The following is a 14,271-nucleotide window of genomic DNA, read 5'->3' on the forward strand; positions in this document are numbered from 1 at the left end:
GTGACACATTTCATTCGTTTTTGTTTGTGACTAATGATCTAAAAATAATTTACACAAATACATATATAATTTTGTGAAAAGTGATATGTATGTATAAAGTTTGGTGATGATACAAAACTTTATAAAATTAATTTTATTATGTGTGATATTTTCGAATTTCATAACACAGAAGCTCAAGTAAGTAAGCATTCTCAGTGTTCATACGCCGCTAACGTGACATACATAACATATATACTTACTTACTTACTTGAACGGAATTTATATAAAATCAAACATACTATATTCATATAGATATATATACCATACTGTGGTTTTAATACACAAACAGTACTATTTTTATAAATATAATAAAACTCCTATATAATAAACGACCAACACGAATCTCTATCCCTCTACTATGATGATCGCACGTTGTCGAGTGTAGCTGTTACGATACTCGTAGAAGAAGAAGATACTGTAACTAAAATGAACACAATAATATAGACGGCGTTAACCTACTGTACATTGACACGATATCGATATGTTTAATGAAATATTATTTAAACTTTTCATATAAATTACCTATCCCGTTTTACATCTGTACTAGCAGATACCGAAACCAATGAACGTAGGCAATCCACGTCGCGGTACGGCTGTTTTACGACAGTGAATACGACATGTGAAAATAACATCATAACAATAATTTTCTAATGTTGTTATTGTGTCATATATATCTATGGTATCTTAGCTTTTAACTGGAAGACACACAATACAGTTAAATGTGATTTTAAATAAGAAAAATCACTTTTTAAACTGACCCGAGGCGCCCGCAACCTCTAATACCAAAAGTAAACTTCTCTCATTCGTCCATCTGAGTTTCAAATGCTGTGACTCTTATTAAAATACATATATCAATTCATAAAGAATACACATGTGCAATATTATTATAATAATTTTAATATAATTAACTGTAAATTTAGTTTAATCATAAACGAGTAAGTGAAAAGTTGGAAGTGTTATTACGAGAAAACGTCCCGCGACAGAAGGGTCTGCGTTACGGTTAAGCCGGAGATTATATAAAAAGTGGCGCCCCCAATTGGCGTGCATTAGTACTCGCCAGCGCAGCGCTCCGCTCACACGCGTCCGCTGTTCTCTCTTTGCGCAGTTCGTGCGATTTACTAATTTGAAACTTACACTTGTATTTTTTCGGTTTTTCCGGTAAACATGGCCGACACCGCAGTTGCCGCTGACGCCCCCGCCCCGGCGACGCCCGCGAAGAAGCCCAAGGCCTCCGCCGGCGCTAAGAAGCCCAAAGCGAAGCCCACCCACCCGAAGACTTCCGAGATGGTCAACAGTGCCATCAAGGAGTTGAAGGAGAGGAGCGGTTCGTCCCTGCAGGCTATCAAGAAATACATCGCCGCCCAGTACAAGGTGGACGCCGAGAAGCTGGCTCCGTTCATCAGAAAATATCTGAAGAGCGCTGTCGAATCCGGCGCACTGATCCAGACCAAAGGCAAGGGCGCGTCCGGCTCGTTCAAACTGGAGTCCAAGTCGTCCTCCGGCGCCAAGAAACCCGCCGCCGCCAAGAAGTCTAGCGCCAAATCTTCAGCGGCCGCGAAGAAACCGGCCGCAGCTAAGCCCGCTAAGGCCAGGAAGGCCGCCGCCTCTCCCGCCAAGCCTAAGGCCGCCACTAAGGACAAGAAGGCCGCCGCCGCCAAGAAGAAGCCCGCCGCTAAGAAACCCTCCACCCCCGCCAAGGGCAAGAGCGCCGCCGCGCCTAAGGCCAAGAAGACCGCGAAGCCTCCCACCAAGAAGCCTAAAGCTCCCAAACCGAAGAAGGCCGCGGCCGCTCCCAAAGCGAAGCCCGCCGCTAAGAAGGCCGCCTCGAAGAAGTAAGACTGTGCGCGTTCGCTATTGTCGTCGCCGCCGTTCTTGCATCGGTCGTGGTGGTGTTGTTAGTGACGTTGATGGAGATTATGCGACGGCTTGTCGCATCACTCTTCTCGACTCACGTCATACGCCTGTGCGCGTTAAACGCACATCAAAAAGCCCTTTTCAGGGCTAACAAACGTATTCAAAGGCTCATCGCCTCTGTTTCATTGCAATAAGAGCACATAACACAAAGTCGTTCGACCGATCGATCGATCGATCACTCTTATAAATAAGTAAAACAAACTTAAGTGCTTTCCGAAATGGTAAAAAGTCTTATTAAGACTACAAAAAACTAGGCTTCTAATTAAATATATCCCCCCGTCTTATCTAGTCAAAACGAACGAACGAACGAACATATATTATTTCTATAAAATTATTATTATAACGATGTGATCTCAATGATAGATCTCGGTTACTTGGGTTTTAGAAAAAAATTTATACAAAGTTAATATATTAATTATCTAGTAGTAACGCAACGTAAATTTTACACGCACGCAAATAATTATACATTAATAATACAGACGCAGTATGTATATTGGCGAAAAATTTTATACCCGTGCCATTTTGCAAGCGGAAGACATATATGTATATTATAAGTACAAAATATTATTATATTTAAAAATAGGTAATAAAATTCACAACGTCTGTTTTTATTTATATCTCTATCTCTCTCTAATTTGTGCTATTGCACGAGAATCGGCGATTGGTCGATCGGGCCCGTGTTGTGCCGGCTCGTTATATCCCCACTTATCGGTGCGCTCGTGAGCTTATAAATATTCACGGTAGGATAGGGAAGTTTTTATTATACTCACTGACAAGCATTCGTGCTAGTCGTTTCGTTTGTGTGTAAACCAATCTAACTCTCTTTAAACATGTCTGGACGTGGTAAAGGTGGCAAGGTTAAGGGAAAGGCAAAGTCCCGTTCTAACCGTGCCGGACTTCAGTTCCCCGTGGGCCGTATCCACAGGCTTCTACGCAAGGGCAACTACGCCGAGCGCGTCGGTGCCGGTGCCCCCGTGTACTTGGCTGCCGTCATGGAATACCTGGCCGCTGAGGTTCTCGAGTTGGCCGGAAACGCCGCTCGTGACAACAAGAAGACCAGGATCATCCCCAGACATCTCCAGCTGGCCATCCGCAACGACGAAGAGTTGAACAAGCTCCTCTCCGGTGTGACCATCGCCCAGGGTGGTGTGCTGCCTAACATTCAGGCCGTGCTCCTGCCCAAGAAGACCGAGAAGAAGGCTTAAGTGTCCCCTCACTTCTCGTCCGTCCGGTGACATCTATAACGGTAACATTCGGCGATCGGTGAATGTGTACATTTGTATCGTGTATATAATATTTATATCACGGGACCTATGTTACATTCCCGACCGAGTGACCGTTACAAAAGGCCCTTTTCAGGGCCACAATATGATTCTGTGATAACGTTATAAGTTTCATGGCATAACGCATACGTATACGAACGTCTTTCGATATTATGAATGAAAATCTCAATTAATTAATTAATTATCCTATAATATCCTACTATCATATTGAGATATTTATATGCATAGTTCTCAATTGCGAGAACATTATGTTACAAGTAATAATTACACACACATATATCGTAATAATTATAAATGAGATTCCTCGTTATGGTAATTGAATAGGGAGATATCGCAAGATGGGATTTCTTTCTTTCATTTATTTATTATATATACTTTTAAAAACATTTAACAAATGATATTGATGACTCTACAATACGCTGAAAGTAGTAAGCGTAATGAGTTTTAAAAATCCTAAGTAGGTAAGTAAACAAATGGATTTGTTACGTTATACGAATAAGGACTAATAATTCAAAAATACATATAGTTACATACATATTACTAAAATATATTTTTATCAAACTATACTAACCTATAATAACTGACTCTCCCCACCATGCCGACCGACGCGACGATGCTAACAATGCACGAACGCTATTGGTCGAGATACAGAGGGCGCGTCGCTCGATCATTAATCCCCCATTTCACGTCCGACGCGCTAACAAAAAGCGGAATTTCAAAATTGCGCGTTACATTTCCAGTTCGACTCTCGTACTGTAAACATCTAACTTAATCGCAATGCCACCCAAGACTAGCGGTAAGGCCGCCAAGAAATCTGGCAAGGCCCAGAAGAACATCTCCAAGTCCGACTCGAAGAAAAAGAAGAAGCATAAGCGCAAGGAGAGCTACGCCATCTATATCTACAAGGTGCTGAAGCAGGTCCACCCCGACACCGGTATCTCCAGCAAGGCCATGTCGATCATGAACTCGTTCGTGAACGATATCTTCGAGCGCATCGCCGCCGAGGCCTCACGCCTCGCCCACTACAACAAGAGGTCCACCATCACCAGCAGGGAGGTGCAGACCTCCGTCAGGCTGCTCCTCCCCGGTGAGCTCGCCAAGCACGCCGTCAGTGAAGGCACCAAGGCCGTCACCAAGTACACCAGCTCCAAGTAAGCGTCGCTCGTTCGTATTTCGACACGACACGACACGCTGCAAGAGTGTGGTTTGTACGACAACCAAAAAGGCCCTTTTCAGGGCCACAAATACGTTCTGAATATAATATAAATGGTTTCTAGTCTCACATACGCTGTCAATCGGTATTCAAACTACAAACAAACGTTATGTTATTATGATATTTACTACAGTTAGTAGTTAGTAGATCGATCTAGACGTGTTCATTACAAAACGAACGAACGAACGAATGATACATAAATAAATACAAACACAATAACATAATTGAAAATACATATATGATATATATGTAACGTTGAAATATTAAGGTCAAAAGTTATAAAGAGAGTTATGTTAGGTGAGCACAGTGAGGTTTCAACTAGTTAGGTTACAATAAGTGAGGTTTGATAAGGTTAGGTTGTACGAGGTGAGGTTTGAAAAAGTTAGGTTGTACGAGGTGAGGTTTGAAAAAGTTAGGTTAGGTTTAAAAAAAAAAAAAAAGGTCTAATTTTAGCGATAAGAAAGAAGAGAAAAAAAAAATTCGTAAAGCATTAAGATTACCTACCTATCTTAGGAAAAGTTAGGTTTGAAAAAGTAAGATTACTTAAAATTAAGAAAAAAAAAATAACTTTAATAAAAGTAAATAAAAGATACCTACCTAATTATAATAAAATATAATATTAGTACGTTATCAGTAGTCAAAAACTAACCCGATTTAGAGAGGGGGAATTGTATGTGAATTTTATAGCCCTCTCGCTCACACGGACACTAACTCCATCCCTTTCTAACAGGCACATATAAAGCGCCGCGAGAAAAATTTCGCTTATTCCCTCTCGTGACTCGTTATCGTAACGTCCACGCGCGTTGTAATAATTTATCGCAATGGCTCGTACCAAGCAGACCGCTCGTAAATCCACCGGTGGTAAAGCACCCCGCAAACAGCTAGCCACCAAGGCGGCCCGCAAGAGCGCGCCCGCCACCGGCGGAGTCAAGAAGCCTCATCGTTACAGGCCCGGTACCGTCGCCCTCCGTGAGATCCGTCGCTACCAGAAGAGCACCGAGCTCCTGATCCGCAAGCTGCCCTTCCAGCGTCTGGTCCGTGAGATCGCTCAGGACTTCAAGACCGACCTGCGCTTCCAGAGCTCCGCCGTTATGGCTCTTCAGGAGGCCAGCGAGGCTTACCTGGTCGGTCTCTTCGAAGACACCAACCTGTGCGCCATCCACGCCAAGCGTGTCACCATCATGCCCAAGGACATCCAGCTGGCCCGCAGGATCCGCGGCGAACGTGCCTAAGCTGTGTGCCAGTGTTTTAATCACCACACGCTTAAACTGACACGATGCGACATCACCGATCGCAGTCTACGCGAACGCATACTGTTACATTATAATTATGTATTATTTTGTACAAAGCGCGTTTTGCGTTACGGACATGCGAAAGTGAGTGACGCTTCTGTCAATCAAAAGGCCCTTTTCAGGGCCACACATGATTCGAAAATTAACATTTGTTTCTTTGAACGGATACTTGCGTAGTAGACAAAAATCGATATAAATTATTAATTAATACGAACTATATATATATGAAATCTAAAAGTAAAATAATAGAAAAGTTCAAGTTCTATGAATGCTTTAAAGATACCGAATTGTTATATATAGATATGTACGTACACTGACTGAGCTGTACAAAACAAAGTATTAGAGAATTAAATTATACCCGTGTGCGCTGTGCGCGACTCGTAGAATGTTCTCGCACTCATATTATACCTAAATGGTGGACAAAAAAAATTTAAATATTATTATTATTTGAATTATAATGCCACATACTGAAATATATAAATTATATACAAAAATCCACTATATGCAGTGCATGAGACCGTTCTTTAACAACCTTAAGGAGGCCGTTCGTCGTTATATCAAGTAATATGATGTATATCCCCTGTGTGTAGGTATCCGTAATGAATTTAAATAACAATTATTCATATTACTTTTATATTTATAAGTAAATTAAAAAATTGTTCGCAATACGTGGTCCGATATCTGTATAACCCCGTCCCCCGTCACCCCGCGGCGGGGTAAAACGTATAAATATACGGCGATCGGCTGCAGATTTTATTCCACTCGTGTCGACGCGCGCCGCAAGTCGTGTGTCTGTATTCCGTTCGTTCGAGAAGTCTAATCTCTCTAACAAGTCGCAATGACCGGTCGCGGTAAGGGAGGCAAAGGTCTGGGGAAAGGAGGAGCCAAGCGGCACAGGAAGGTGCTCCGTGATAACATCCAGGGTATCACTAAGCCCGCCATCCGTCGTCTGGCCCGCAGAGGCGGCGTCAAGCGTATCTCCGGTCTGATCTACGAGGAGACCCGCGGCGTGTTGAAGGTGTTCCTCGAGAACGTGATCCGTGACGCCGTCACCTACACCGAGCACGCCAAGAGGAAGACCGTCACCGCCATGGACGTCGTCTACGCTCTGAAGCGTCAGGGCCGCACCCTGTACGGTTTCGGAGGTTAAGAGCGCTGCGACACTATATATATAGTGTCGTCGTCGTGCGATATAGTGTAACTATACGATATATGTGTCGTTACCGTATCGCGCGCTAGCGCACCGCGTCCTCAGACGCAAATACAAAAAGGCCCTTTTCAGGGCCGCATATCATTCTATAATAACAACTACTAAAAAGTTTCACTAGCGACACAGACGTAAAACAATCGATCTTATCTAAACCTAACATAACTAACTATATGTATACAGTACCATATCATTATGAACAATTAATAACAACTTACCCCGTACCGCCACACAGTTTTCTCTCTCGCCGCGCGCCACCCGGCTACCTCCTCTCTGAAACAATAACAATAAAGTTTTTTAACTTACTCTGTATGTATGTATGTATGTATGTATGTATGTATGTACGCATTAATATTACATACCGAAATATATATGTTATTATCGTGTATGTTTATCATCAAACAAACCATATACATAATAGCTTACATATCTACTGTCTATATTTTATTTAAGTATGTGTATGTATTTAAGTATAGATTCGATCGATTGAACGTCTAAGTGTCATGCTCGAAACAATTAATTAACTAATTATTATAATCCCACCGGCGTACAGCCTCGCGTAACGATAATCGCATAAAATCATGCGCCCAATCATCATCGGGTAGGTACCGGGTGGGTACTACCCACCCAACGGGCAGGTGCTATTTCTTTCTCCATACATTCCTCTCCTCCTCCTCTTTGATGCCCGACTGCCCGACTCTATGCACTGCACTTCACACTCACTCATAACATAACATAGGTTGTACTGTACTCACGTTTTCCAAATCGCAAATCATGCCTTGCACTGTACATCCATTGGTATTTGTCACACACATTCACTTAATTTTACTTATCACACGTTAATCCGCAACCACCACTTAATTAAGTAATAAATAAATAAACAAACAAACAAAAAAACAAACAATCATATCACATGCAATCCACACCAAGGCATTTTACTTCACCCGCGCGCGCGCGAACTAAACCGGTGACCCGGCGCACTCTCACCTGATCATCAGAACCGCTTGACCTATCGGCCACCAACTACTGCCTGATAACTAGGTCTAAGATGAACTGCCCAATTAGGTAAAGGGTTTGCAAATATTGCATAAAAAAGACAGGGACGTCAACTATCTCCTCACCCACTCACGTCACACCAACCACCACCTCACCTCTCACCCCCTCTCTCTCTCCTGAAGTCAAGTTAAGTTAAATAGACTGGACTAGAAAATAGTGACACATTTCATTCGTTTTTGTTTGTGACTAATGATCTAAAAATAATTTACACAAATACATATATAATTTTGTGAAAAGTGATATGTATGTATAAAGTTTGGTGATGATACAAAACTTTATAAAATTAATTTTATTATGTGTGATATTTTCGAATTTCATAACACAGAAGCTCAAGTAAGTAAGCATTCTCAGTGTTCATACGCCGCTAACGTGACATACATAACATATATACTTACTTACTTACTTGAACGGAATTTATATAAAATCAAACATACTATATTCATATAGATATATATACCATACTGTGGTTTTAATACACAAACAGTACTATTTTTATAAATATAATAAAACTCCTATATAATAAACGACCAACACGAATCTCTATCCCTCTACTATGATGATCGCACGTTGTCGAGTGTAGCTGTTACGATACTCGTAGAAGAAGAAGATACTGTAACTAAAATGAACACAATAATATAGACGGCGTTAACCTACTGTACATTGACACGATATCGATATGTTTAATGAAATATTATTTAAACTTTTCATATAAATTACCTATCCCGTTTTACATCTGTACTAGCAGATACCGAAACCAATGAACGTAGGCAATCCACGTCGCGGTACGGCTGTTTTACGACAGTGAATACGACATGTGAAAATAACATCATAACAATAATTTTCTAATGTTGTTATTGTGTCATATATATCTATGGTATCTTAGCTTTTAACTGGAAGACACACAATACAGTTAAATGTGATTTTAAATAAGAAAAATCACTTTTTAAACTGACCCGAGGCGCCCGCAACCTCTAATACCAAAAGTAAACTTCTCTCATTCGTCCATCTGAGTTTCAAATGCTGTGACTCTTATTAAAATACATATATCAATTCATAAAGAATACACATGTGCAATATTATTATAATAATTTTAATATAATTAACTGTAAATTTAGTTTAATCATAAACGAGTAAGTGAAAAGTTGGAAGTGTTATTACGAGAAAACGTCCCGCGACAGAAGGGTCTGCGTTACGGTTAAGCCGGAGATTATATAAAAAGTGGCGCCCCCAATTGGCGTGCATTAGTACTCGCCAGCGCAGCGCTCCGCTCACACGCGTCCGCTGTTCTCTCTTTGCGCAGTTCGTGCGATTTACTAATTTGAAACTTACACTTGTATTTTTTCGGTTTTTCCGGTAAACATGGCCGACACCGCAGTTGCCGCTGACGCCCCCGCCCCGGCGACGCCCGCGAAGAAGCCCAAGGCCTCCGCCGGCGCTAAGAAGCCCAAAGCGAAGCCCACCCACCCGAAGACTTCCGAGATGGTCAACAGTGCCATCAAGGAGTTGAAGGAGAGGAGCGGTTCGTCCCTGCAGGCTATCAAGAAATACATCGCCGCCCAGTACAAGGTGGACGCCGAGAAGCTGGCTCCGTTCATCAGAAAATATCTGAAGAGCGCTGTCGAATCCGGCGCACTGATCCAGACCAAAGGCAAGGGCGCGTCCGGCTCGTTCAAACTGGAGTCCAAGTCGTCCTCCGGCGCCAAGAAACCCGCCGCCGCCAAGAAGTCTAGCGCCAAATCTTCAGCGGCCGCGAAGAAACCGGCCGCAGCTAAGCCCGCTAAGGCCAGGAAGGCCGCCGCCTCTCCCGCCAAGCCTAAGGCCGCCACTAAGGACAAGAAGGCCGCCGCCGCCAAGAAGAAGCCCGCCGCTAAGAAACCCTCCACCCCCGCCAAGGGCAAGAGCGCCGCCGCGCCTAAGGCCAAGAAGACCGCGAAGCCTCCCACCAAGAAGCCTAAAGCTCCCAAACCGAAGAAGGCCGCGGCCGCTCCCAAAGCGAAGCCCGCCGCTAAGAAGGCCGCCTCGAAGAAGTAAGACTGTGCGCGTTCGCTATTGTCGTCGCCGCCGTTCTTGCATCGGTCGTGGTGGTGTTGTTAGTGACGTTGATGGAGATTATGCGACGGCTTGTCGCATCACTCTTCTCGACTCACGTCATACGCCTGTGCGCGTTAAACGCACATCAAAAAGCCCTTTTCAGGGCTAACAAACGTATTCAAAGGCTCATCGCCTCTGTTTCATTGCAATAAGAGCACATAACACAAAGTCGTTCGACCGATCGATCGATCGATCACTCTTATAAATAAGTAAAACAAACTTAAGTGCTTTCCGAAATGGTAAAAAGTCTTATTAAGACTACAAAAAACTAGGCTTCTAATTAAATATATCCCCCCGTCTTATCTAGTCAAAACGAACGAACGAACGAACATATATTATTTCTATAAAATTATTATTATAACGATGTGATCTCAATGATAGATCTCGGTTACTTGGGTTTTAGAAAAAATTTATACAAAGTTAATATATTAATTATCTAGTAGTAACGCAACGTAAATTTTACACGCACGCAAATAATTATACATTAATAATACAGACGCAGTATGTATATTGGCGAAAAATTTTATACCCGTGCCATTTTGCAAGCGGAAGACATATATGTATATTATAAGTACAAAATATTATTATATTTAAAAATAGGTAATAAAATTCACAACGTCTGTTTTTATTTATATCTCTATCTCTCTCTAATTTGTGCTATTGCACGAGAATCGGCGATTGGTCGATCGGGCCCGTGTTGTGCCGGCTCGTTATATCCCCACTTATCGGTGCGCTCGTGAGCTTATAAATATTCACGGTAGGATAGGGAAGTTTTTATTATACTCACTGACAAGCATTCGTGCTAGTCGTTTCGTTTGTGTGTAAACCAATCTAACTCTCTTTAAACATGTCTGGACGTGGTAAAGGTGGCAAGGTTAAGGGAAAGGCAAAGTCCCGTTCTAACCGTGCCGGACTTCAGTTCCCCGTGGGCCGTATCCACAGGCTTCTACGCAAGGGCAACTACGCCGAGCGCGTCGGTGCCGGTGCCCCCGTGTACTTGGCTGCCGTCATGGAATACCTGGCCGCTGAGGTTCTCGAGTTGGCCGGAAACGCCGCTCGTGACAACAAGAAGACCAGGATCATCCCCAGACATCTCCAGCTGGCCATCCGCAACGACGAAGAGTTGAACAAGCTCCTCTCCGGTGTGACCATCGCCCAGGGTGGTGTGCTGCCTAACATTCAGGCCGTGCTCCTGCCCAAGAAGACCGAGAAGAAGGCTTAAGTGTCCCCTCACTTCTCGTCCGTCCGGTGACATCTATAACGGTAACATTCGGCGATCGGTGAATGTGTACATTTGTATCGTGTATATAATATTTATATCACGGGACCTATGTTACATTCCCGACCGAGTGACCGTTACAAAAGGCCCTTTTCAGGGCCACAATATGATTCTGTGATAACGTTATAAGTTTCATGGCATAACGCATACGTATACGAACGTCTTTCGATATTATGAATGAAAATCTCAATTAATTAATTAATTATCCTATAATATCCTACTATCATATTGAGATATTTATATGCATAGTTCTCAATTGCGAGAACATTATGTTACAAGTAATAATTACACACACATATATCGTAATAATTATAAATGAGATTCCTCGTTATGGTAATTGAATAGGGAGATATCGCAAGATGGGATTTCTTTCTTTCATTTATTTATTATATATACTTTTAAAAACATTTAACAAATGATATTGATGACTCTACAATACGCTGAAAGTAGTAAGCGTAATGAGTTTTAAAAATCCTAAGTAGGTAAGTAAACAAATGGATTTGTTACGTTATACGAATAAGGACTAATAATTCAAAAATACATATAGTTACATACATATTACTAAAATATATTTTTATCAAACTATACTAACCTATAATAACTGACTCTCCCCACCATGCCGACCGACGCGACGATGCTAACAATGCACGAACGCTATTGGTCGAGATACAGAGGGCGCGTCGCTCGATCATTAATCCCCCATTTCACGTCCGACGCGCTAACAAAAAGCGGAATTTCAAAATTGCGCGTTACATTTCCAGTTCGACTCTCGTACTGTAAACATCTAACTTAATCGCAATGCCACCCAAGACTAGCGGTAAGGCCGCCAAGAAATCTGGCAAGGCCCAGAAGAACATCTCCAAGTCCGACTCGAAGAAAAAGAAGAAGCATAAGCGCAAGGAGAGCTACGCCATCTATATCTACAAGGTGCTGAAGCAGGTCCACCCCGACACCGGTATCTCCAGCAAGGCCATGTCGATCATGAACTCGTTCGTGAACGATATCTTCGAGCGCATCGCCGCCGAGGCCTCACGCCTCGCCCACTACAACAAGAGGTCCACCATCACCAGCAGGGAGGTGCAGACCTCCGTCAGGCTGCTCCTCCCCGGTGAGCTCGCCAAGCACGCCGTCAGTGAAGGCACCAAGGCCGTCACCAAGTACACCAGCTCCAAGTAAGCGTCGCTCGTTCGTATTTCGACACGACACGACACGCTGCAAGAGTGTGGTTTGTACGACAACCAAAAAGGCCCTTTTCAGGGCCACAAATACGTTCTGAATATAATATAAATGGTTTCTAGTCTCACATACGCTGTCAATCGGTATTCAAACTACAAACAAACGTTATGTTATTATGATATTTACTACAGTTAGTAGTTAGTAGATCGATCTAGACGTGTTCATTACAAAACGAACGAACGAACGAATGATACATAAATAAATACAAACACAATAACATAATTGAAAATACATATATGATATATATGTAACGTTGAAATATTAAGGTCAAAAGTTATAAAGAGAGTTATGTTAGGTGAGCACAGTGAGGTTTCAACTAGTTAGGTTACAATAAGTGAGGTTTGATAAGGTTAGGTTGTACGAGGTGAGGTTTGAAAAAGTTAGGTTGTACGAGGTGAGGTTTGAAAAAGTTAGGTTAGGTTTAAAAAAAAAAAAAAGGTCTAATTTTAGCGATAAGAAAGAAGAGAAAAAAAAAATTCGTAAAGCATTAAGATTACCTACCTATCTTAGGAAAAGTTAGGTTTGAAAAAGTAAGATTACTTAAAATTAAGAAAAAAAAAATAACTTTAATAAAAGTAAATAAAAGATACCTACCTAATTATAATAAAATATAATATTAGTACGTTATCAGTAGTCAAAAACTAACCCGATTTAGAGAGGGGGAATTGTATGTGAATTTTATAGCCCTCTCGCTCACACGGACACTAACTCCATCCCTTTCTAACAGGCACATATAAAGCGCCGCGAGAAAAATTTCGCTTATTCCCTCTCGTGACTCGTTATCGTAACGTCCACGCGCGTTGTAATAATTTATCGCAATGGCTCGTACCAAGCAGACCGCTCGTAAATCCACCGGTGGTAAAGCACCCCGCAAACAGCTAGCCACCAAGGCGGCCCGCAAGAGCGCGCCCGCCACCGGCGGAGTCAAGAAGCCTCATCGTTACAGGCCCGGTACCGTCGCCCTCCGTGAGATCCGTCGCTACCAGAAGAGCACCGAGCTCCTGATCCGCAAGCTGCCCTTCCAGCGTCTGGTCCGTGAGATCGCTCAGGACTTCAAGACCGACCTGCGCTTCCAGAGCTCCGCCGTTATGGCTCTTCAGGAGGCCAGCGAGGCTTACCTGGTCGGTCTCTTCGAAGACACCAACCTGTGCGCCATCCACGCCAAGCGTGTCACCATCATGCCCAAGGACATCCAGCTGGCCCGCAGGATCCGCGGCGAACGTGCCTAAGCTGTGTGCCAGTGTTTTAATCACCACACGCTTAAACTGACACGATGCGACATCACCGATCGCAGTCTACGCGAACGCATACTGTTACATTATAATTATGTATTATTTTGTACAAAGCGCGTTTTGCGTTACGGACATGCGAAAGTGAGTGACGCTTCTGTCAAATCAAAAGGCCCTTTTCAGGGCCACACATGATTCGAAAATTAACATTTGTTTCTTTGAACGGATACTTGCGTAGTAGACAAAAATCGATATAAATTATTAATTAATACGAACTATATATATATGAAATCTAAAAGTAAAATAATAGAAAAGTTCAAGTTCTATGAATGCTTTAAAGATACCGAATTGTTATATATAGATATGTACGTACACTGACTGAGCTGTACAAAACAAAGTATTAGAGAATTAAATTATACCCGTGTGCGCTGT

The 14,271-nt window shown here is 42.6% G+C and overlaps 7 protein-coding genes across 7 annotated transcripts; all 7 read left to right on the forward strand.

Annotated features, from left to right (window-relative positions):
- Window positions 1-1,055: 1,055 nt before the first annotated feature.
- Window positions 1,056-2,224, forward strand: LOC125239667 (histone H1B-like). The gene has a single exon (XM_048147309.1). It carries the CDS (start codon window positions 1,204-1,206, stop codon window positions 1,873-1,875), a length of 672 nt encoding a protein of 223 aa, XP_048003266.1. The 5' UTR covers window positions 1,056-1,203; the 3' UTR covers window positions 1,876-2,224.
- Window positions 2,225-2,355: 131 nt separating this feature from the next.
- Window positions 2,356-3,320, forward strand: LOC125239705 (histone H2A). The gene has a single exon (XM_048147346.1). The coding sequence runs from the start codon at window positions 2,784-2,786 to the stop codon at window positions 3,156-3,158; it is 375 nt and encodes a 124-aa protein (XP_048003303.1). The 5' UTR covers window positions 2,356-2,783; the 3' UTR covers window positions 3,159-3,320.
- Window positions 3,321-3,857: 537 nt separating this feature from the next.
- LOC125239691 (histone H2B) lies at window positions 3,858-4,481 on the forward strand. The gene has a single exon (XM_048147332.1). It carries the CDS (start codon window positions 4,014-4,016, stop codon window positions 4,389-4,391), a length of 378 nt encoding a protein of 125 aa, XP_048003289.1. The 5' UTR covers window positions 3,858-4,013; the 3' UTR covers window positions 4,392-4,481.
- Window positions 4,482-9,215: 4,734 nt separating this feature from the next.
- On the forward strand, window positions 9,216-10,715 carry LOC125239661 (histone H1B-like). Its single transcript, XM_048147303.1, has one exon. It carries the CDS (start codon window positions 9,364-9,366, stop codon window positions 10,033-10,035), a length of 672 nt encoding a protein of 223 aa, XP_048003260.1. The 5' UTR covers window positions 9,216-9,363; the 3' UTR covers window positions 10,036-10,715.
- Window positions 10,716-10,771: 56 nt separating this feature from the next.
- On the forward strand, window positions 10,772-11,479 carry LOC125239701 (histone H2A). Its single transcript, XM_048147342.1, has one exon. It carries the CDS (start codon window positions 10,943-10,945, stop codon window positions 11,315-11,317), a length of 375 nt encoding a protein of 124 aa, XP_048003299.1. The 5' UTR covers window positions 10,772-10,942; the 3' UTR covers window positions 11,318-11,479.
- Window positions 11,480-12,016: 537 nt separating this feature from the next.
- Window positions 12,017-12,640, forward strand: LOC125239695 (histone H2B). Its single transcript, XM_048147336.1, has one exon. It carries the CDS (start codon window positions 12,173-12,175, stop codon window positions 12,548-12,550), a length of 378 nt encoding a protein of 125 aa, XP_048003293.1. The 5' UTR covers window positions 12,017-12,172; the 3' UTR covers window positions 12,551-12,640.
- A 581-nt stretch (window positions 12,641-13,221) lies between these two features.
- On the forward strand, window positions 13,222-14,029 carry LOC125239673 (histone H3). The gene has a single exon (XM_048147314.1). It carries the CDS (start codon window positions 13,429-13,431, stop codon window positions 13,837-13,839), a length of 411 nt encoding a protein of 136 aa, XP_048003271.1. The 5' UTR covers window positions 13,222-13,428; the 3' UTR covers window positions 13,840-14,029.
- The last annotated feature ends 242 nt before the right edge of the window (window positions 14,030-14,271 follow it).

This window comes from Leguminivora glycinivorella, chromosome 26 (genome assembly GCF_023078275.1).
Source record: "Leguminivora glycinivorella isolate SPB_JAAS2020 chromosome 26, LegGlyc_1.1, whole genome shotgun sequence".
NCBI lineage: Eukaryota > Metazoa > Arthropoda > Insecta > Lepidoptera > Tortricidae > Leguminivora > Leguminivora glycinivorella.